Here is a 22,312-nt window from a genome sequence, read left to right on the forward strand (position 1 = left end):
CGCAGAAGATAGAACCATGTTCTATCTAAAGGCTGGTTTCCATATGATCGCAGACGATCGCAGACCTTATTGCGATCTGCGATCCGCGATCATATGGAAACCAGCCTTAACATCGTCTCCAATACAGCAACTCGTCCCCAGTTTAGCAATTATCCCGTTCATATTTTGATTCTTACGAGGCTATGTTGAGGACTACTGATAATTTGAAAACTGTGAGGCTTATTTGATCAATAAAAAATATTTCGTACATATCAAAATTCGGGCCATTTTTATGTTTAAATTTGTCGTCGAAAATGCCCTCATCTCGAAAACACTTTTACTACAATAAAAACTTTAACTTTGAAATTCAAACACTCTTCGGTTAGGATGCCGAAAATGAAAGAAATTGTTCAACCGTTTCTGCCAAAAAGCGCGAGTCCGAGAAATTTTACAGACGCACCAATAATTAAGCTGGGGCTATACGGCGTACTGGGGCGCGTCCCCCGGTTGGTGGATGGGGGAGCCCTCCCTTTGGGGGGTTGCACCTGAATAATACGGAATAGGGTGCCGTGGACCAACATAGCCTAGGAGAAGCAAAACTCTGATTCCAAAACCGGGCAGGTGGAGCTCGTTAGCCTTGGCAGGCAGTTTATCTAGGAGACGGAAAACTCTGATTACAAACCCGGACAGATGGAGTTCGTTAGCCTTGGCAGGCAATCGTCTAGGAGAGGAAAACTCTGATCTCAAACCCGGGTAGATGGAACTCGTGAGCCATGGTCGGCTATCATCTAGGAGAAGGAAACTTCAAGTGAAATCACCCCTCCCTCCAGGCCGGGGGTTAGACACAGGGCTAACAACCCTGCTCTGTAAAAAAAGTCTTGTTACGGAAACAGCAACAAAGGAAAAGAACACTTCTAGGTGTGACAGGCTTCCAGAGTCATCGTAAGATACTCGTGTGACTGGCAGTGGTGAAAACCGAATGGAAGCCACTGACAGGAGGATGGAAGTCTTAAGCGCCAAAACCAGAAGCAGGATTGGTTTCTGCAATGTAAGAACCATGTATGAGCGCAAGTTACAGCAAAGATGAGGCGCTACAATCTACACATTCTTGGAGTCAGCGAGAGCCGATGGACAAGATCCGGTATATACAGAACCAACACGGGAGAGACAGTGCTCTACAGTGGTAGAGATGACGATCAACACCACGAAGGAGTCGCAATCATCCTTAAAAAGGGAGTGGAAAAGTGCGTGATGGAGTGGAAGCCTATTAACAGCAGGCTGATGAAGATCAGATTGAGAGGGAAGCACATCAATACCACCATCATCCAGTGCTACGCACCAACCGACAGTGAGGAAGAGAGCAAGGAGGCTTTCTATGAACAGTTGCAGGCTGAACTGGACAACACGCCAGGACATGAAATGAAGATAGTGATGGGCGACTTGAATGCCAAAGTTGGAAGTGATAACACCAACTACGAGAGAGCCATGGGTAAGGAAGGATGTGGAAGCATGAACAACAATGGGGAGAGACTGCTGAAATGCTGCGGGACATACGACCTTGTCATTGGAGGGACTCTCTTTCCACACCCAGACATCCACAAACTTACCTGGTGTTCCGCCAACGGCAGAGACAAGAATCAGATCGACCATCTGATGATCAACGGGACGTGGAGGAGAGTCGCTGCAAGACGTTAGAGTGAGGAGAGGAGCAGATGTTGGCAGTGATCACCACCTTGTCACTGCAACTCTGAAAGTGAAACTGAGAAAGAATGGACCTGAGAAACCAAGACAACAACAGTTTGATGTGGAGAAGCTGCGCGACCCCAAAGCAAAGAATGCCATCAACCTTAAGCTGAAGAACAAGTTCCAAGGTTTGGCAGATGCTGAAAACTACACCCAGACAGAGTCAGCCGGAATCGACACCGCGTGGAAGCAAGTAAGATCAGCCTACACACAAACCAGTGAAGCTTGCTTAGGAAGAGGACGAAAGAGGAGGAAAGAGTGGATAACAACGGATACCTGGAAAGCCATTGAGAACAGGAGAACCCTTAAGAAGAGAGTGTTGGAGACCAAGTCAGAAAGGCTGGAAGAGAGGTACAAACAACAGTACAGGGAAGCTGATCAAACAGTGCAAGCGGGCCTACATGGAAGGCCTTGCAAGGGAAGCAGAAGAGGCCGCGGCCAGAGGAGAACAAGGACGAGTGTACAAAATCACTAAGCTCGTCAGCGGCAAGTACCGGGGATCTACAGACACACCCATCGCAGATAAACAGGGACGGATACTAACAACAGAAGCGGAACAAGGAAGAGATGGGCAGAACATTTCAGCGAAGTTCTAAACAGACCACCACCAACCGCTCCAGCGGATGTACAGGACCCGGCTAAAGATCTGGATGTAAACACAACGCCACCTGAGAAACAAGAAATTGTGGCAGCCATCAGATCCCTCAAAAACGAAAAGGCCCCTGGTCAGACAGCCTCAATGCAGAACTCTTCAAGGCACACCCAGAGCTTGCAGCGCAAGTTCTTCAGCCACTCTTTACAGCCATCTGGGACGAGAAACAACTACCAGAGGATTGGACGGAAGGCGTCATAGTAAAGATCCCGAAAAAGGGAGCCTTGAGTAATTGCAACAACTGGAGAGGAATCACCCTCCTGTCTGTTCCAAGCAAGATCCTCGCAAAAATCATCATCAAGCGAATTGAAGAGGCAGTGGACCAGCAACTCCGAAAGGAGCAGGCCGGTTTTCGACCAGGAAGAGGGTGCACAGACCAAATATTTACTCTGCGAAACATCATCGAACAGTGCACAGAATGGCAGAGACAGTTGTACATCAACTTCGTAGGCTTTGAAAAGGCCTTTGATAGCATCCATCGAGAGAGTCTATGGCGCATTCTCAGGGCATATGGAATACTGCAGGAGATTGTTCTTGTCATCAAGAGTTTCTACAACAACTTCACATGCAGGGTAGGAAGCAGCGAGACCAGCTTCAGCGTGAAGACCGGTGTTAGACAAGGCTGTTGTATGTCTGCGATGCTCTTCAATTTGACAATCGACTGGGTGATGAGGCAGACAACAGCAGACCAAGCGCGAGGCATCAGATGGACCCTCTTGACACAACTTGAAGATTTGGACTTTGCTGACGATCTAGCACTCATGTCGCATACCCACCAGCACATGCAGAAGAAGACGTCCCGTCTAAATACCTTTGCACAGCAAGTAGGCTTGAAGATCAGCCAGCAGAAGACGGAGGTAATGATGCTCAACGTATCAAACCCATCACCTGTCACAGTAAATGGAGAAGATCTACCAACGACCGAAGAATTTACATACCTTGGGAGCACTGTCAGACATGACGGTGGGGCAGGCAGCGACATCAAGAACCGCCTCAGTAAGGCCAGAAATGCGTTTAGAATGATGAACAACGTTTGAAAGTCATCCCAGTACAGCACCAAGACCACACTAAGACTGTACCAGAGCTGTGTAATCTCCACCCTACTGTACGGCTCGGAATGTTGGAGGATGACAGAGAGCGACCTCAGCAAGCTGTCCACCTTCCACACGAAAAACCTCAGAAGAATCCTACGTATATTCTGGCCTGAAACCATCTCCAACCAAGAACTTCTTGCTCGCTGCAACCAGGACAGCATGGGAACCATCATTATGCGAAGACGATGGAAATGGATCGGACATTTCATGCGACGGGAGTAAGACAACATCACTCGCACAGCCCTTCACTGGACACCAGAGGGGAGACGCAGGCGAGGACGACCCAAGATCACCTGGCGTCGGACTGTGGACGCAGAACTGAAGACCTTACATCATACCTGGGGAACCATTCAGAGGCTGGCCAGGAACAGACAGGAGTGGCTTAATTTTGTTGCTGCCCTACATGCCAAGCCGGCATATGGGCATGAGTGAGTGAGTGAGTAAATAGCATGAGGCAAGACAAAGCAAACGTAATTTCCAAATCAGAGGATTTTGCGATTGTGTTCTGACAGCTAAAAGCCCAAAAGGTGAGTGAATGTAGGGGAAAATGCAAATCATTCGAGAGAGAAATTTCTTCAATACTAAATATGAGTGTAGTTCATGAAAACTGGTTCTGCAAATGTAGCTGGAATTGCGAGAACTTTATAAAGAAGTTTAAATGGTGAATTCGAAGAAATCCAAACCGGCTTAGCTATGTTAAAGTCGAACTTTCCATCGTCATACATCTGAAGCAATAGTCATAAGTTTTGGTTAATTATAAATGGTGGAAGGCTTGCATAACTTGGACCCCATGTTCGCCTCTATTTCTTTCCGTCATTCAGGACCAATTCAGCAACTTGTGTACATTTATTGCGAGTATACTTTGAACTGAGATATCATGGAAACGATAAGCAAACTTAAATGGAATTGAGCTGGTCGTGTAGCCATAACCGTTGGACAACCCGCATTACGTTCTGGACGCCCCGGGGACACACAAGGAACCGAGGAAGACCAAGGACGGGATGGAGGGACGACTTAGATAGATTCCTAAAGCACTGGTACCGTGTCGAGCGAAACCTGGTCCAGTGGAGGGCAATGGAGAAGGCCTACGTCCAACGACGGACATTTAGCGGCTGAAACTACTACTACTACTACTACTACTACTACTACTACTACTACTACTACTACTACTACTACTACTACTACTACTACTACTACTTTGAGCTGGAAGATTTGAATAGAGCCCTGTAGTGAACTCGTGTCGCTTTGAGTTTCAAATTAGGAGTTCAAACGTCATTTCTTTATGTGAATTATGAATTCCGTGGCTTTCCGGCTTTCTCTTTATTTTTAATTTGCCCTCCCGTTTGGTCTGTTTTGCGATTACTGATGTTCCTTATCTCGCAAGAAATATGGCGTTGCCATTCCCGGCAACTGATGAAATCAACTAGAGAGTTTAACTGTGGTCTTGTCTTTTCGTATAATGACATATTCAAAACACAGTTGGCAGACTCAGAAATAAAGAAAACGAATTACGGAAAACCGTGATTAATCTCCCACAACCGACAAACAAAGTGGAGCCGCAAGGCCATGACAAAACACAACCGTAACCTAAACAGACTTCAACCGGTCTTCTTTTATTTGTTGCATAGCTCTACAACAGGCTAAGACGTTAAAGAAAACGTAAAGAAAGGCGGAAAATATCAAAGACACATAGAAGCACAACAAATTACAACGAGAACTAATGTCCTGGCACGGCATTGCTAAAATTACAAGATAAAGCTTACTTGTACGCGGCTCAAACAATGATTGAGAAGCCGATAGATCTCAACAAGAAAGGCTGTAAGAAATATCACCCATTTAAGCGATTCAAACCAAACCTTTAATAGATGAAATGGCCTTAGTGGTATAAGAATCAAAGACGCAAAACAAACAGAACAAAAGGTAAGCGAGAAGGCGGTCGGTGGCGATATTGAGACGTTTTCAGTGTTCAAGAGTGACAGGCCTGCACGATTCCCTGTGTGTTTTAGCCTTTTTTATAATTTGGTCTCACGAGTATATCTTTGATTGATCGCCTTCTTTTGTAAGATATTGGGCGAGTCTTTGTTGATTTCTTTGAGCAATGGTTGTTGCTCTATTAAGTGCCAGTCTAATCTCGTACCCCGATCTCAGTAGTCGGTTCGGGAATGTCAAAATGTAAGATCTCCCCTCCGCCTGACCGTGGGAAATCTGGGTACGAGATTAGTGCCAGTCTTTCAAGAGGATTTGTTTTAAGTTTGGCACTGCTGGGTGGTATTGTGTAACGAAAGGCAAGATTCGTTTCTTTTGTTCTGAGAAGTCTCAGAGCCTGGCCTTTAATGAAGCCTTTTTTGACCCCTGGTGGGTGGCACGAAGAGATTGCGGTGCGTATATTGAAATGTTTCAGTAGGTTTGAAGTGCGTACGCACAGCAAGAACTGAATTGCTTCTGAATCGTTCACCTTTATAAATGTTTGTATCCAGAAAATGTCGTTTCTGTTTCTGAAATTTAAGCCGTAAATTTAATTGTCGGGTGGTGTTTGTTTGCTTGCTCAATGAACTGCAGCATCTCCTCTCTGTTTAGAGTCCAGGGGGAAAATATGTTGTTGCCCTCGCCCCATTTCCCCGCGGCTTCGCCACTCGTTTTGGCCCCCGTGCCCGGCTTTCCGGTGAGCCCACCCATAAGCAAAATTCACAGAAAATGCTAGTGATTGTACTCATATTGTCGATATTGAATTTAGCGTTGACCCATAGGATTTATTCCACGGTTGATGTGTTTACAGTTATTTGCATGCAAAATAACGCTATGATATGAAAAAAATTACCACCCGAGTTACTTATTCCCTTCCAAATGGTTCATAAACAACGAATTAAATTAAACAGGCTTCAGTCATAGCGAGCAAAGGCGAAAAAGTATTTTGATTCATGGACATGCTCAGAACCGTGAACCCCTCCCTTTAATTACTTCAGTAAAAAGTTTTTTGTGGACTACAGTACAGCATCCTTTGCTCGTTTGCAGGACGTGGTTCGCGTGTTAAGAGATGTCTTTGAAGGCCTACATGCACTGCATACAAACAACGTTTGCCATGGGTGTGTAAACCTTGAGAGTTTCTTAGTGGAGGACGTGGATGGGCAGTTTAGAGGAAGGCTGGGCTTTTATCCTTTCAACAACCCGGTAGGATTGAAGTTGTTGTTTTTGGTGTGAACACTCGCTCAAAGCTGTTTTTTTTGCGACAGCTGTCTTACATTCCAATCCTAGCAGTATGCAGGATGTTTGTCCCATGAACCTAGTTTAATGGCCTTAGCTCCAACGAGTCTCCTGTAGCTCAGTGGTAGAGCATCCGAACTAGTAATCGGAAGGTCTTAGGTTCGACTCCTGATAGGAGCACTCGGAATTTCTTTTTCCGAGTTTGCCTGTGTCACTTACTAGAATAATTCACCATTCTCAGCTGTCTTATTTATCTTCATTTTTGTTGCACTTCCTGAGCTGTGCGCATCAGAACCGTATGTTACGTTACAGCATGTTTCTTGTTTCGTCTTTTTTTTTTTACAGCAGTGCAGGATATGAAATTGTTTGAGAATATAGTTGAAACGGTGGGTTAAACTCTATCTTACATGTATTTTTCTTGAAATAACAGTGTTATGGATTTACGTTTTTTCCACACTATTTTTATTATGACATTTTTGGCTTTGTCATTTTAGTTGAACTTTCCAAACAAGGATCACACGATAACTCTCTCAGAACTGACAGAGGTTTGTAAAACATTTCATTGTTTACATCGGTCAACAATAGCACGCACGTGACCCACCGCCTTCAAACGAGGCGGATAAAGTTGGTGGACGTCAATCAAAGCAGGGCTTTTGGAATTATTGATCATGAATAGCTGGCAGGATTTTAAGGATCAGAGCTAAAAACTTGGCTATGAATGAAGTCACAAATTAAGCAACAATCACCACTTGTAGCTAAGAAAAACCAGTGTGGAAAGATCTTCCATTCTGTTCATTTTAAAGACTTTTTGTTTTTGATTTAGGAACTGCAGAGGCACAAACAACGCCTACTTGAAGCGGAAAGAATGTGTTAAAGTACTTCTGCCACGAGAGAGTTTGCAGCATACAGTGTATGTACTTCAAAAGAGACGTTTTGCTGTTAAACAGCTGGCAATATTGTTCTTGTTGGATGTATTGAAATGACAGGGGCCACTTGATTCTACTTCACCAGAGTTGTGTAATTAAATTTTAACCATGCAAGTAACCTGTGAACACAATGTCACAGCTGTTCATTCGACGACTTTTTTAACGCAGCAGGACGTCGATTCGCAATGACGATTTTTAGCGCAACGACGTTGCGCAAAATGTTCATTTCGTGTCAATGGATTCACAGATGGTTTTTCAGTGTAATTCGTACGGTGCTTCCACGTTGCCAGGTTTTGAATCAGCTCTAAAAACTTGCCATGTGCTGACGTGCGACAGTTGGCCGGAAAATCTTCGGTTTCCCCATGTAACATGTCATCAACTTTTCAGCCGACATTGTTGAACTGAAAATCATCGTTGCAAATCGTTATGTGTAGCATCACTTCAAGGAAGTAAAAGACGTGCGCGCGCAGTCAACAGAACAAGATGAACCAAATCAACTTTGACACGTTTTTTTTTTTTTTTTTCGTGGCTATACGGAGTGAGAAAATTGCGTGACAAAGACAGCCAATCACGCCGATACGGATTTTATGGAAATACTTTGGATTGTAAATTTCTTGAAGAACAACTGCGCCGTTGCAGTTTTTATTTAAACGTTGTTACTTTGTTTCTTTCTCGTTGATGTTCTGCTGCAGTTGCAGTTGTTGTGAATTTCGCTGATATCGTTCACTTTGATTGTTATTCTTGTTACAAATAAATTATATTTGATATTTTTCGTTGCACTTTTGTATTGGTTTCTGTAGATATTTTCTTTTGACGTTGATATCTTTCATCGCTTAAACTGATACCACTATGCCAATGAGATGTTGATAATAAACGATGCTGTTGTTATTTTGCAAGCGTTGCAAACTAAATGGTTGTTTGTTGTGGAGCTCGTTGCATGCGCACCATATACTGGTCTTTTTTATGTGAATCTCCCACTATGAACTTCATTAGGGACTTAAGCTAATAACGAAGGAAGCGCCAATGAAAACGGTGATTATCCTAACTCGTTCTCTAATGAAGTTAATCAGGTGTCGTTCATTGGGATATTTCTGTGCTTGTCGTTTTGTTTGTTTGTTTTTGTTTTTGAAGTTCCAGTTTAGCAAGGGGAAGGGGTGGTGGGAGGGGAGTGGACGGGTTAGAGCGTGCACGTAAAGTACCAACAGTACGCGAAATAACTTAATTTTCGTCGGACTCTGCATCGGTATTTGGTTTGGGCATGGTTAATAGGAGGAATGCATTTAGCTAACGACTGGTTAATATATTCAACTTTCTGTGAAATATTTCTGTGTTTGTAATAATTATTATGCACAAAAAAGTAAGAATCGATTAAAAAATGTCACCAATTGTTGCAATAAATTGTCTCGAACCTGGAAGTCGATGGCGTATAGAGTTGCAGGGTTCGAAGTCCAGTGGCAAACAATATGAGAATAACCGAAACTTTCCGGAAACTGCAATCACTTTCAATGTTCTATTGTTTAAGGCTGCAGTTGTTTCTTTGCTCAAATAGGAAAACGAAAATCGACCACTGAGTTAGCTTAAGATTATCAAAAAACCAAACAAAAAAATTATCAATCAAATACAGTGATTTTATAGTTGTCTTATACACGACACAAACAAGAATTCGTGAGGAACTTGTCTCCGGTTACAAAATTATTGAGTAAAATAAGCGCTTTCATTTGGGCGTTCTTGTGTTTCCAGTTACCATTAACCGTTTTCTTCGCGCATTTGAGTAGTCATTCCGAACTGGACTAAATTTGCTGCGTCATAAAACGCGAGACCGCTGTGAATGTGGCTTTTTCAATCTTGGCATTAGTACATTTTGGCGGTTCATGAAGCCTCGGCAAAATTGTTTCTCAAGGAGGTAGTTTTAAAGTGCCCTAAAAAAATCTCACTTGAAACTACACATCATTTGAAGACCTGCGAAAAACTGTTTCGATTTGCAGAAAACGCTATTCTTTTACAATTATTTTAAGGACGGTGCTTACGGTTGTTATTGCGCATACGTTCTGCGCATCTCGAGATACTCGCGTTTCCTATCCGTGGTGCCTGCTTATACAGGGATATTTTTGCGCAGTTTAAAACTATGTAGAGAAAGCAGAACTTAGCAAATGCTCTTAGTATCCAAGAAGAATATTTGGTGCAACCATGCATTTTTCAGAGATAATAAACCTATTTGGAAAAAACATGCTTTGTATTGTACTTTTTTTTTTTTCATAATAATTGTTGCTTAATTATCTCTTTAAAATGCGTGGTTACCTCCAATTTTCTTTTTGGATTTCCGTAGCCCTTGCTAAGATCTGCTTCCCCTGTATAGTCATGAAAGGTAAAACCACACATAAATACTTCTTTATTAGTAGGCACCATCCTTAAATCCAGTATTTTTGCGGTCTACCCGTGCGGCTGACTAGGAAGGCCGACGGACGTCATGTGACGTAGATTCAGGAACCAGCGCTAGAGTGTTGCAAACGCAGTGAAAGGAAAATAGCAAATGTTGGTATCTTGTTGTCGGTCTTTGTGTTATATCTGCAATGTGATCGTCTGAAGAGAGCTTGTCTGACACAGAAAGTGAGCAATATGAACAGCTTAGACGAAATTGAAGTCACGTGTTCCTTTATCTACGTCACGGCTCCGAGAAGAAAAGAGAGAAAGCTAAGTCAAGTGGTGATCCAAAATGGCGGCAAATTCGAAGGTTTTCGAAAATCATATGAAAAATTACGTTTTATCCAATCGCCAAATTTTTTGCGCAGAACATCTTTATGTGACGTGTTGATTTAGGTGAGAAAATAAAACAAAAACTACCACTACTACTACTGCTGCTGCTGCTGCTGCTACTACTATGAAACACAAAGCTTGCATGTCCATGTTGTAGCTTCAGGTGGACATGTTTTATTGAAGGCTTGTTTCAGTCAATTTTATGTTACAACTTATGTTGTTGATTAGTTTGCGTTACCTGTGATTTCTTCTAATGCGTGATTCAATTCTTACGTTTACCATCATTCCTACCAGGTCTACTTTCCGTTGTCAACCCTGCCATCCCACGCTTACCGCAACCTCGTTCTAGGGTGGGGAGGTGAAAGACCCTGGAAACGAGGATGGGCTTTGGCAAGCGGAAGAGACAATATCTGAGACTTCGTTTGGCCTGAATAAGCTTTAAATAGAATGAAGAGAAGAACGCAAGCTTTTTTGCTGTACCCAAGGACAATTGAACAGCTACGACCGATGCGTTAGCTTGTTTTCCATAGCATCGAACCGTAAAAGGTCTTCCAAAGAGAAAAGTTCTTAACTATAAATTCTCTTATCACGATATAAGGATGTCTAAACGACAAATTTTGCCTTCGTTAATCGTTTTTTTGTTTAAGGCCTTGTTTGAGAAAATAGGATTTGAACCAAAACTGTAAGTTACTGGATGCTAATTTTTCTTCGAGAATCGGCACAAAATGGAAAAGGTGCTCATTAGCCAAAAAGGAAGAAGAGTGCCCTAACAAACACTGCAAGATTCTGAATGTTTCGCTTTACCAACAGTTGATAAGGTTATTTGGCCACCGTAAAGAGATTCTAATGCTGACTTTTCAAACGTTAATCCATTGCTCTGATCAAGGGCTAACGCTCGAAACCTCAGCACTCGAATGATTATCAACTCTGTTGGAAAAACCAAACATTCGTTTCACTCCCCCATGCACGCAGCTCTACAGTTTCTTTAGAAGCTTATTCCCTTAGCTGTAGATTCTGTGCTAGTTTTTGCATTTCTTATAGCAATTTCAGCCACCTTCCTTGATGCTGCAACGCTATAAAACTCCGTGTCTCCTTATTTCAAAACAACATTGCTAAGGGTAGAAAGTTTAGTTGAACTGGTATCTTCACCACCCATTACGAGCCTCCGTTGCACTACCCAGTTGACAATTTTACAATTTTTGCATCATTCTGTGAATAAATATCGTTTTTTGTTTGTTTTCCTGATTTTGCGCAGATAATAGATTAAGCTGATGAAACTGAATGGATAGACTAGAAGAAACGGCTCTCAGATTTAATAAAAAAAAAATGTAGCGACCTAACCTTTATCGCGAGAAATTCACACAACTCGTTTTTCGTACTCGTCCATTAAGCCTTTATTTGCATATCCCTTTTCTTACACCGCTACCAGTTGAAATTAGCTTTATACCCTACACCGTTTTTAGTATCACACTGAAACTATAAACTTTTAGACTGTTGTCAAAATACTAATGTGCTCGCTTGGCTACGACTGTAGTTATTTCCCTTCAAGCCTGTGGGGGAGGTATTTCTTCCACGTAGATCCGGGACACAGAGTAGTCTCCCGTAATCGCGTCAGCAGAATTCCCGACCTGACAAGCACCGACCCAGAATCCCACGCGCACTGTCCCCTTGGAAACTTTCTCGCAGACTCCTTCAATTTGCCGTACGCGGTGCAAATCCTTTATGAATTTGCCGCCTCTTCCATATAGCATATAGACCAGACCTTCAATGCTCTCCGGAGCCGAGCACTCTGCACCATTGAATGTAAAATACCAACGCCTGCAGCACCTCTCGCAGTTGTAGATGCGAAGATTGCCGTTCCAAAAGACTCGCAGAGCTGTGTTGTCTGACGTTTTCTTGAAAACGCACTCCTGCAAAATTGATAAAAATAAGAAAAGCGCAAAAAAATAATAAAATAAAATAAACAAATTAATAATAATACTAACAATAATAACAATAATAATAATAATAATAATAATAATAATAATAAAAATAATAATAATAATAATAATAATAATAAAATAAAGAAAAAGAAAAAAAATATAAATATATGTCAGTCACAGGGGGCGCTTCCGAATAATTGGTATAAATTCCTAATCAGCCTATAATAAAAGGTAATAATAATAATAATAATAATAATAATGATGATGATGATGATGATGATGATGATGATGATGATATGAAAGGAAAAAAATAATAACATAATATGTCAGTCACAGGGGGCGCTTCCGAATAATTCGCATAAATCCCCCATCCCCCTATAACAACAGTAATAATGATTAATGACCAGAAACTTAGTGCTCGGCTTAAGCTTTATCCAGCGATCAATTCATTAACATATTCCCTTGATGTACTGTTTTCACATCGTGTCGCCAGCACTAGCTACCGTGACACAAGCTCGTCGTGTTGTTTCCAGTAAACACTTTATTATATGGCTGGCTCCGCGACCGCGAGTGGACAAGATAAGTCAAATCCTACGTTGTGATTGGCTACTCGAGCGGGCAATATGGACAGCCATCTTTCCCGCTCGGGATTACCCTTTGCCCGTTGACTCGTCAACGTAAGTTTAGTTCACGAACAGTGTAAGCTATTCTTGTTGTTTTCGGGCAAACGTGCACTAAAACGTTCGGAACATTCTTGCTGTTTGCCTAAGAAGAAAGAGACATGAAGGCATCTTGGTGCAGCGTAAAGTTTGTTTTAACTTCTGTTGTGCCGTTGAATCGGTGAGTTGATCTGTAAGTTTAATTCACTGTAAAGGTTGAAAATTTACAAAACCTGTAAATCGCAGTTTACATCCTGAAAATTCCATTTTCTTGTTTTGTAAATTTCGATTTATGTCTTGTGGGTTTGTAAAAGAAAATTTACATTAATTTACACGAATTTAACTTTAAACGATGGTATTTTAAAGAACATGTAAAAAACGTGTAAAATATTTTTTACTACAATTGTTTCTAATCTCGCAATCTGATTTGCTAATTTTCCGTTGTCGATAAGAATCTAGACAATGCTGCTCGCGTCAATCAGCGCGCGGAAATTTTGACAGTTATTGTAAAAATTTTCTTTGACATTGATATTGTGGTAAAAAAAAACACATCGCATGTGGTTTAGCGTTGTCTGTACTCTTATCGACAACGATATTCGTCATCACAGTGGTCAAAATTTGTTGTGGACTCACGAGGCGCACAACATTTTGACCACTGTGATGACGAATATCGTTGTCGATAAGAGTACAGACAACACCAAACCACATTCGATTTGTTAAGCAGCTTCATTTACAGTATCCACTCAAGTGCAAATAACTTGTAAATGTTTGCAATGAACCATGTGAATACTACGTAAATTGCTTTACCTAATAGTGAAAATGGGAGACTGCTCAGATCCCGTAAAAATCCTGTAAATTCAAAAAGAGAGACTGCACAGATCCTGTAAATATCTTGTAAAATTCAAAAAGGGAGACTGCCTCGATCCTGTAAATATCTTGTAGACCTTGTAAATTCAAAAATAATGTTATCTTTACATTGGATTATTTTCGTTGATCTGATAGGAGTACTTTACCTTGATCAAGCCTGAGTCCCTTCCGTCGTTCAAATTCTTAAAAACGCACTGTTTCCAGTTACGAGTCACAGATCCTGAAATCCCCATTGGGCCTGGAGGACCCTGATCTCCTTTTTTCCCTCTCGGTCCAATGCATCCATCAGGCCCTTGATTGCCAGGTGATCCCGCATTACCTGCTGGTCCCGCGGGTCCAGGGCTTCCGGGGATGCCTGGTATTCCCGGTGCGCACAAACAAGCGCTTTGACGACAGGGGCCATATGGCTTCTGATGAAGTGAAGTCGATTGTTGTTATTTTTTCCTCCCAAGCCTCCAATCATTTGCCCAAAAATAATAAGTATTTTGTTCGGCATATAACTCCTTGATTTCATTCAATAGCAATCCGCGTACTTTATATAGTTTCTTACGTTGACCTTGCTTGTGTGAATGAATTGCTTTATTTAATTGTCTGGGTTATTTAGCTACATGTAACTAATTGGGGACGCTATAGATAAAATACTATTGTTTTGAAAATGTCTTATAGCAATTTACAAGTCATACCCTAGTGCAACAATATGAATTTAAATACTTTTGAACATGTTTCGATTAAAATCACCAAGCTACCGTGAAATCCTACTGGATAAACTCAGAAGTCCAGTAGTAGCGTAGAAAATAAGAAAGCAAGAACATTCCCTAGGAAGCACGATAAGATAAAATAAATAAAACAGCTGGGATGCGGAAGCGATGTTAGTTTCGCCTCCAAAAGTGTAAATTTTGAATTTATTTAAAACACTACTGCCAGGCTGACTGACCCGTAATCAAAAGAAAAAAGTGATGGCTATCTTACCGTGGAGAATTAGTAAGAATATAGTCAAGTCTTGCACAGTAATGTTTGTTTGTTTTAGGAATTGGCTTACCTTGCTCTTTCAACAAAATCCCTTCCCCACCCCTCCCCGTCAACAATAAAATAGTAGACCAGCAGACTGTAGGACATGAGTGAACTGAATTACCAATGCAAAAGGCATTTTACAAAATGGCCTCACCTTGTTGTCACCTGGTTTGTTGCTGCTGCCGTTTTTGGTCGCAGAACAAGAGATCATTAGCAGTGACAACAGTACAGATAACATGATGGTTAGTGGTATATTCATATCAATATTCTGGGTTTATCTTGTGACTTGTGAATATGAAATATCCAAAGTGATCATTCAGTAATTCATACTTACTGTAAGCAGACATCAAACTGCATTTCGCAATAACTTTTCTTAGCTGATTCAGCATGAAAAGTGTGCATTATTTCATCAAACGTAATTAAATTAGAGCAGGCAGGTTACTTACAGCTTACAGTTAGATCGCACTTTTCTGATAATGTATGCTTTTTTTTTCACATAACAATAACGAAAGAAATAAAACTTTAAAATTCATCCAGTGAGAAAATGCTAGCGATCTACCTACCACAAACAAAAGGTCTTGGCATTTTTAAACAAGCAGAACTGAATTCGCGAATTGCCGTTGTAACGTTCACTTTCCACAAACATTTAGTGATATTTGAGTATTTCATTCCAGTTTAAGCTCAAATTGAATTTAAAATCTATTGCCTAAAGACGAGTAGCCTTCTTAGTTATCTCAGTTCAGTCCCATATGTAAAGAACTAACCTTCACTGCTAATGTGGTTACAATCATCCAAAGAAGAATAATAATCCTCTCGCTGTTACAGTGCCAAGGGAAAATGATCGTCTATTCACGGCAAGACCGTTTTTGTATAATTACTAGGACTTCTGACGGGTTTCTTATTGGTTAGATCATTTCTGAATTGTCCAATGATGTGACTGTTTTTTTCTCTTTTGTTATCATAAGTTTCACGTTTCAACACGATTGAGAGCTACCTGAACGTAAATAACATAAATAACAAAATAGAACGAGCTATCCCATTTGTTACATAATTTGGGGATTGCCCAATGACGTGACTTCTTTGGTTCTCTTTTGTTTTCCCAAGTTTTGCGTTATATCACGATTAAGAGTTGACTAAGCGAAAATAGCAAAATAGGACGAGCTTTCCGATTGGTTACATAATTTGCGAATTTCCCAATGACGTCACTTCTTTGGTTCTCTTTTGTTTCGCGTTTTATCAAGATTAAGAATTGACTACGCGTAAAGAGCAAAATGGGACGAGCTCTGCTATTCGTTACATTATTATTCAACTCGCCAATCATGTCACCTCTTATTTTGCGGTGTTTTGTACGTTCTGACTTGTTAACAGTTCAAAAAAATTTGAGTGCTCATCACGCCTGAGCAACATAATCAGACGAGTACCCCTGTTACCAGTTGATAGAGAGGCTCAGTGTTGTTGTAAAAATTGCACAAAATATCCAGCAAGAGAAAAGTTTCGGATTGCGATTTTGTGCTACAACACAACCACAAAGACGTGTATCAAAACCTAAACAAAAAGAAACTTTTCGGGAAAGCAATATGTCATGTGGCGGAGAATTATTGCAGGGAAAACTATTTGTTAAATTTTTATGAACTCGACGTGGAACTACGCATATATTTTCTGATGCACAGCTATAACACTAGTAAATCGTTATTTGCGTAACATAAAGTTGAGGGAAATTCGCGCTATCCAATAGCCACAAAACGGGTGAACGAATTATTGTCTACAAATATGCGCTTTATTAAGAGTGGTTCAAAGTTGAGCAGCATACTTTAAACGGTTTCATTTTATATCCTTTACCTTCAACTTCACTGATGTTGAGAAGGAATTCCGAATTTTCCTGACTTGCTACAAATTCCCTTAACAGTTTGCTAAAAAACATAATAAACAAATGTTTTTCTTGACCGTGGCAACCAAAATACAGTTAAAAAAATTCTATCAAGTAATATCACTCGCTACAACGCATTTCACATTAAATCTCGCTTCTTTTTTTTTCTTCCTGCAATTCCTACTCTCTACATTCTGGATTGGTGTAAGCTACTTTTATTCCTTTGTTGGTTAAACCAAATTTCAACCGGATACAACGCAAAATTGAGAAACCAAATTAAAGGCTGAATTTGAGGTAAATCGATCTGTCGATTCATCATACGGTAAAGTTTATCAAGTGGATATCATTCCTCCTTCCATACCAAGAGACACAAAGTGGAAAATAGCACATTGGTTGGTTATTTCTTGCTCAAAGTCTCAAAAAAGTCGATGCATGCCACAAATACTGTTCACGCGCGACGTTAAATTCGCTTAAAAGTACAGTAGACTTTAATACAAAGATAATAGGACCTATTTGGAATAAACGTCGGTAAAATCCACGAGAGACAATTAAATAGTCACAGTTGAATTGTAATAGTTTTGCTGTAACGCGCTACGCTGCCATTTCTGAGTCAGAGAAGGGATAAAAATTGGTTCAGCCTTGCGATAGGGCCTTTCTCTTTTTCTTTGAGGCTTTAGACGATACTTATCAGCATCTGAATTAGATAATTTACCTTTGAAGCAACACAGCACTTGGTCTGTCCAACGATACTTGACAAGATGCTGAAATTGAGGAGAAAGAAATGTAAGATTTTTTAACTGACGAATAAAGAAACTACATTCATTAATACAACAACAAACTTACACCGTCAGCTTTTTCAGTCTCTCTTTTTGCAGATCAGGGAAACAAATTTTTTCGCTCATTGTTTAATGAGGTTCTCATGAGAACAAGTTTGTAAAACATTAGTCACCAGACCTTTTCGTTCAGTTACCGATTCGTCCAATGGTGTAGGGTCTGTCGTTCCTGTTTTTGTACGCGCTGCTTTCTAGATTGCTGAGTCATGGTTTGCTCCCTTCCTTGAATATTAAAACAGTTTGAAAAAATAGGAAAAAAATCTAAGGAGCAAAATTGAGAGGCCAAATTAAAGGCTGAATTTGGGGTAAATCGATCTGTCGATTTATCATACGGCAAAGTTTGTCAAGTGTATATCCCATTCCTCCTTCCATACCAAGAGACGCAAAGTGGAAAATAGCACATTGGTTAGTTATTTCTTGTTCAAAGTCTCACAAAAGTCGGTGCAAGCCACAGATACTGCTTACGCGACGTCGTGTACCCTTTGTGAATTTATCTGTATTTCGGTTCAGTGACACCAGCCGAAACTAAGTGTAAATATTTTTTTTCTCCGTCGAATTCGACGGGAAAGCAGTACTAACTTCAATTTCCACCGTACAAAATTCTTGAAGTAAATAACTGGTTAAGGATGAGCGGAATTTGCAGCGGATAACGTAAATGACTTCTGAGCTGCGACATGCAAATTATAAATACCAAGACCAAGAAAGTTACTGGCTCAATTCTAACACTGTGTTCGCTAATTTACCACGAAAATAATAGTAAAGTAAATTGAAAAACACAAAATGCCACGCTGTAGTTATTTCAATTCAATCTAGTCTACCGACACTACTGAGATTAAATTCACTTAAAAGTACAGCATACTTACAAAGATAATAGGACCAATCTGGAATAAACGTCGGTAAAATCCGCGAGAGACAATTAAATAGTTACAGTTGAATTGCAATAGTTTTCTGTAACGCGCTACACTGCCATTTCTGAGTCAGAGAACGGATTAGTATTGACACTGAAGAATTGTTATATTATATGATACCGAGGGGCCAGTTTTGATTTATCTCCTCAAGAGTTTAATGCGAACTGTATAATTTTAATTGCGATTTGAAGTTTTTTGATGCAGAAAATCGAACGTTAGTTTCAAGATTAGGAAAGCACAGCAGGCAAAATATAACCCCTCGGAGTTTTATATCAAAATTGGTTCAGCCTGCCGATATGGCCTTTGTTTTTTTCTTTGAGGCTTTAGACGATACTTAACAGCATCTGAGTTTAACAATTTACCTTTGAAGCAACACAGCACTTGGTCTGTCCAACGATACTCGACAAGACGCTGAAATTGAGGAGAAAGAAATGTAAGATTTTTTAACTGACGAAAAAAGAAACTACGTAGTCAACAATACAACAACAAACTTACACCGTTAGCTTTTTCAGTCTTTCTTGTCGTAGATCGAGGAAATAATTTTTTCGCTTGACAAAACTCTGCTCTACATTGTTTAATGAGGTTCTCGTCAGAACAAGTTTGTGAAACGTTAGTCACCAGACCTTTTCGTTCAGTTACCGATTCGTCCAATGGTGTAGGGTCTGTCGTTCCTGTTTTTGTACGCGCTGCTTTCTAGATTGCTGAGTCATGATTTTCTACCTTCTTTGAATATCAAAACAGTTTCAAAACATAGGGAAAAAATCTAAGGAGCAAAATAAAATACCTGTTGAGCTGGTGACCAAATTATAATTTAAACGTTCTTCTTAGTCTTCAGATTATTTTACTTTTTTATCGACTGTAAGAGAACTGCAACTGGCCTAGCTCGGATACTGTCTAGCACACATCATTGTATCAACGATAATTACTACATTTATCACTGTACCATACACACAGTTCAAGGCTTGGACACTTTTTTTGGTTGTTTTAAAACTTAATTTACTATTTACCGTAAAAAAGAATGCCAAGATTTATATTTTCTGTTTAATAGATTTTAAAGCATGAACGAGGAAATTACAAAACTGACAATGCAGTCCTTAAGCTTTTGGTATCAACAAATCATTAACAACGCCAAAGAGAGAATTTTAAAACAGGCCCATTGTCATCACAGACTCGTTCAGAAGAAGTTATATTTGTTTACTGAGTACGAGATTTTACAAAAATATTTTACAGCTAGGCCGAAGTTGAGGAGGATTAATTTCTCAACTCAAGCCTTTTTCCCTTCATAAAATTCCGTATCCCCTAATACTTGTTTTCTTTCGCGCCGGTTTCATTGAAAATTTTTGCGCAAAAATTACAGCTGGCTTAAGGTTTTACAATCTTAACCCCTTGGATATGACAAAAATTTAACGGCGAAATGTTTGAGGGACAAATCGGCACGATTTTTTTGAATCAGTTTTAGAGCCGGAAATGAATAAAATTTGGCGAGCGACGGTACAAGCTAAGCATCCGGTCATAAAACCGAGTACCATTTATCCACATTCAGAGACATCTACTTTTATTTCCTTTTGCTTGAAAATGAGCTGATGATAATTGTGGTATGAATAACTTTAGCCTTTACTACGGAACACACAACAGCTTATCCGAGTATCTGTGTTTGGAATCTATGATTCAGTCGAAAGGCCTTTCCGTATTATTACTATTGTCATTATTATTGTTTTTTTTCGGCTGCCGAGAGAAATTTAGAGAGAAACTGTTGAACTTAATTAGGAAAATGCTTTATTTACCTTGGCTCGTCGCCGGCGTTGCTTGTGAGAGAGGAAATAAATATCTAAACGGTAAAGGAGACACAGGATGTTAGATAAAAAAAAAGTAGAGAATAACCTGAGTGTTACAGATACCACAAAACTGGAAACTTACATGAACGGTAAAAATTTCCAAATTTTCACTTGCCTTTTTTTTTTTCAAAAGAACGGAAGAAAAACAATTTCTGTTTCGTATTCTCTGCATATAGTAAGGTTGTTTCTGAAAATATCAACATACGCAAAAGTTGTCTGAAGCCGTTTTTGCTTCATAAAATTCCACACCCAGCGCGGGCCAGTTTCGCCTCATTTTTTTTCGCGTGTCATGAAAGGTCCACCAAAGACACTATCCTGAAACTTGTACTTTTTACTCGGTTGATTTCACAGAAAGTTCAACTGGGAGCCGCCGAGACAGTTTTCCTGGTCAAATTTGCACGATTTTCTTGACGGAAATCTAAAGCTATGAATGAGTCAGAGAAAATGTATTAGGACATCGAGTGTACGACTAGAAAAGCTAAGAACGGCGGCCGATGGTACTGATGGCCAAATTGTTTACATGTAAAATAGTCTACAAGCAACCGGTCAAAAAATTGCGCTTCAATTATCCATATTGCAAGACATCTAACTTTCCGTCTGATGACACGAATTATGTTATTAATTGCACAAACAAATCAGCCAATATTTGCTGAGGAATGCACAAGTTCTTTTCAGAGTATCTGTGTTTGGAAACCTGTAGTGATTCAGCAGGAATTGAAGATCCTATTCGTTTAATTTTTTCACGGATATAGGATTTAGAGAGAAACTATTGTTTACCTTGAGAAATGGCTCATCATCGGCAATGGCTTGTGAGAGAGGGAATAAATATCTGAATTCGGAGGGAAAAAATGGAATGTTACAAAAAAGATAAATAGTAAAATATCACAATAGCGACAAAACTGTGAACTTACATCGTTAAAATCTCCCCCATTTCCAGGTAAGGCTTTTAAAAAATGGAAGTAAAACAGTTTGTGTTCCGCAGTGTTCTTTGCATATAATGAGGTTCTCGTCCGATCAAGTTTGCGAAAATACCAATATATGCAAAACGTTGTCTCCGAGACAGCTTTATTCTAACAAGTGACGTTATTCGCTAGATCGATTTTGTTTTCCGTAGTCACCAAATTGTCCAATAGAACGGCTCCGACTGTTTGTTACGCAATGTCCTCCAAAAGCACTCGACGGAAGTCATTCAGCAGGGAAACAATTCTTTTCAGTTAAGCTCTTTGACCGATGATTTACACAATTTTTGTTGTTATTACAAAGATACAGAGGCACAAACGGGGAGAATTTAATAACAGCAAATGTTTCCAAAACGTATTTAAAAAATTGAAAATTCCCACAAATGCCTTGAATGTTTTTGAAATGGATTTTATCATCTTCGGGAAACTTCGTTTTGTCGATTATTTCCATGGGCTCTCGAATGACTCACGGGGAATAATAGAACATCGATAAAATGGACCAGTCTTGAACATGGAGGAATGTCTTACACGTCAGCTTTCAAGTGTAAACAGTGCTAGTCGTTTGTCTGTTTTGCAATTCTGCCGCACACACCGTGGTGTTAAATTTGAATACTCCCGCGAACTGTAGTGACATAAAAGGGTAAAAATAATAGCCTGGCTATAAAAGCCGTTTGAAAGTAAATTTTAGGAATTGAAATAGTTTGATAAAAGTTACATTAAAACTGATTTGTGTTTCCAATCGAAATATTCAAACTTGATAAAAAATTCAACTTGATATCGAGGTCCAAAGGACACAAACATCTAACAGAAATAAATAATTTATTCAGTTTCCTTTGTTTGCGTCTTTTTGGCCTCGTTGTCAAACTTAATTTCAATACAATGAGCGCGCGTTCGTGAGAGCTGTTGCCAAGCAACGAACCTATCTAAGGGCGTTTTTTTCAATATGCCTTCTCAAGCAAGGAACAGAGAGGAGTCTGGGTTCACCGATGTTAGCAGCGTTCTTCTTAGTTCAATTTAATGAGCTTGAACGTTATGTTGTTCGATGAATGTTAGCAATGTGCAGTTCAAATGACGTGATAGCGTTTATCTTGTCGTCAAGTGA

General features: G+C 40.0%; 1 protein-coding gene and 1 long non-coding RNA gene across 6 annotated transcripts in view; one reads left to right on the forward strand and one right to left on the reverse strand.

Annotated features, from left to right (window-relative positions):
• Nucleotides 1-21,780, reverse strand: part of LOC146470911 (collagen triple helix repeat-containing protein 1-like) — a 45,190-nt gene extending 23,410 nt beyond the window's left edge. The window contains exons 1-7 of one of the 5 annotated variants that reach the window (XM_085121414.1): nt 21,163-21,258; nt 21,029-21,080; nt 20,201-20,244; nt 18,779-18,827; nt 17,386-17,436; nt 14,963-15,092; nt 14,068-14,207 (exon numbers count right to left, since the gene is read on the reverse strand). In XM_085121414.1, coding sequence (XP_084977540.1) covers nt 15,069-15,092; nt 17,386-17,436; nt 18,779-18,827; nt 20,201-20,244; nt 21,029-21,080; nt 21,163-21,182 — 240 coding nt within the window. In that variant the 5' untranslated portion in view covers nt 21,183-21,258 and the 3' untranslated portion in view covers nt 14,068-14,207; nt 14,963-15,068. Of the gene's footprint in view, nt 1-11,718; nt 12,260-13,943; nt 14,208-14,962; nt 15,093-15,572; nt 16,467-16,647; nt 16,719-17,385; nt 17,437-18,778; nt 18,828-20,200; nt 20,245-21,028; nt 21,081-21,162 lie in introns of those variants that run through there. The other 4 variants (XM_085121415.1, XM_085121413.1, XM_085121408.1 and 1 more) reach the window with 4 other exon arrangements.
• Nucleotides 7,020-8,366, forward strand: LOC146470913 (uncharacterized). The gene is made up of 3 exons (XR_014866930.1): nt 7,020-7,055; nt 7,164-7,214; nt 7,493-8,366. It is a non-coding gene; the product is annotated as an uncharacterized LOC146470913 (long non-coding RNA).
• Nucleotides 21,781-22,312: the final 532 nt, after the last annotated feature.

The sequence above is a fragment of the Pavona decussata genome, unplaced genomic scaffold, assembly GCF_977016875.1.
Source record: "Pavona decussata unplaced genomic scaffold, jaPavDecu1.1 SCAFFOLD_109, whole genome shotgun sequence".
NCBI classification, from domain to species: domain Eukaryota; kingdom Metazoa; phylum Cnidaria; class Anthozoa; order Scleractinia; family Agariciidae; genus Pavona; species Pavona decussata.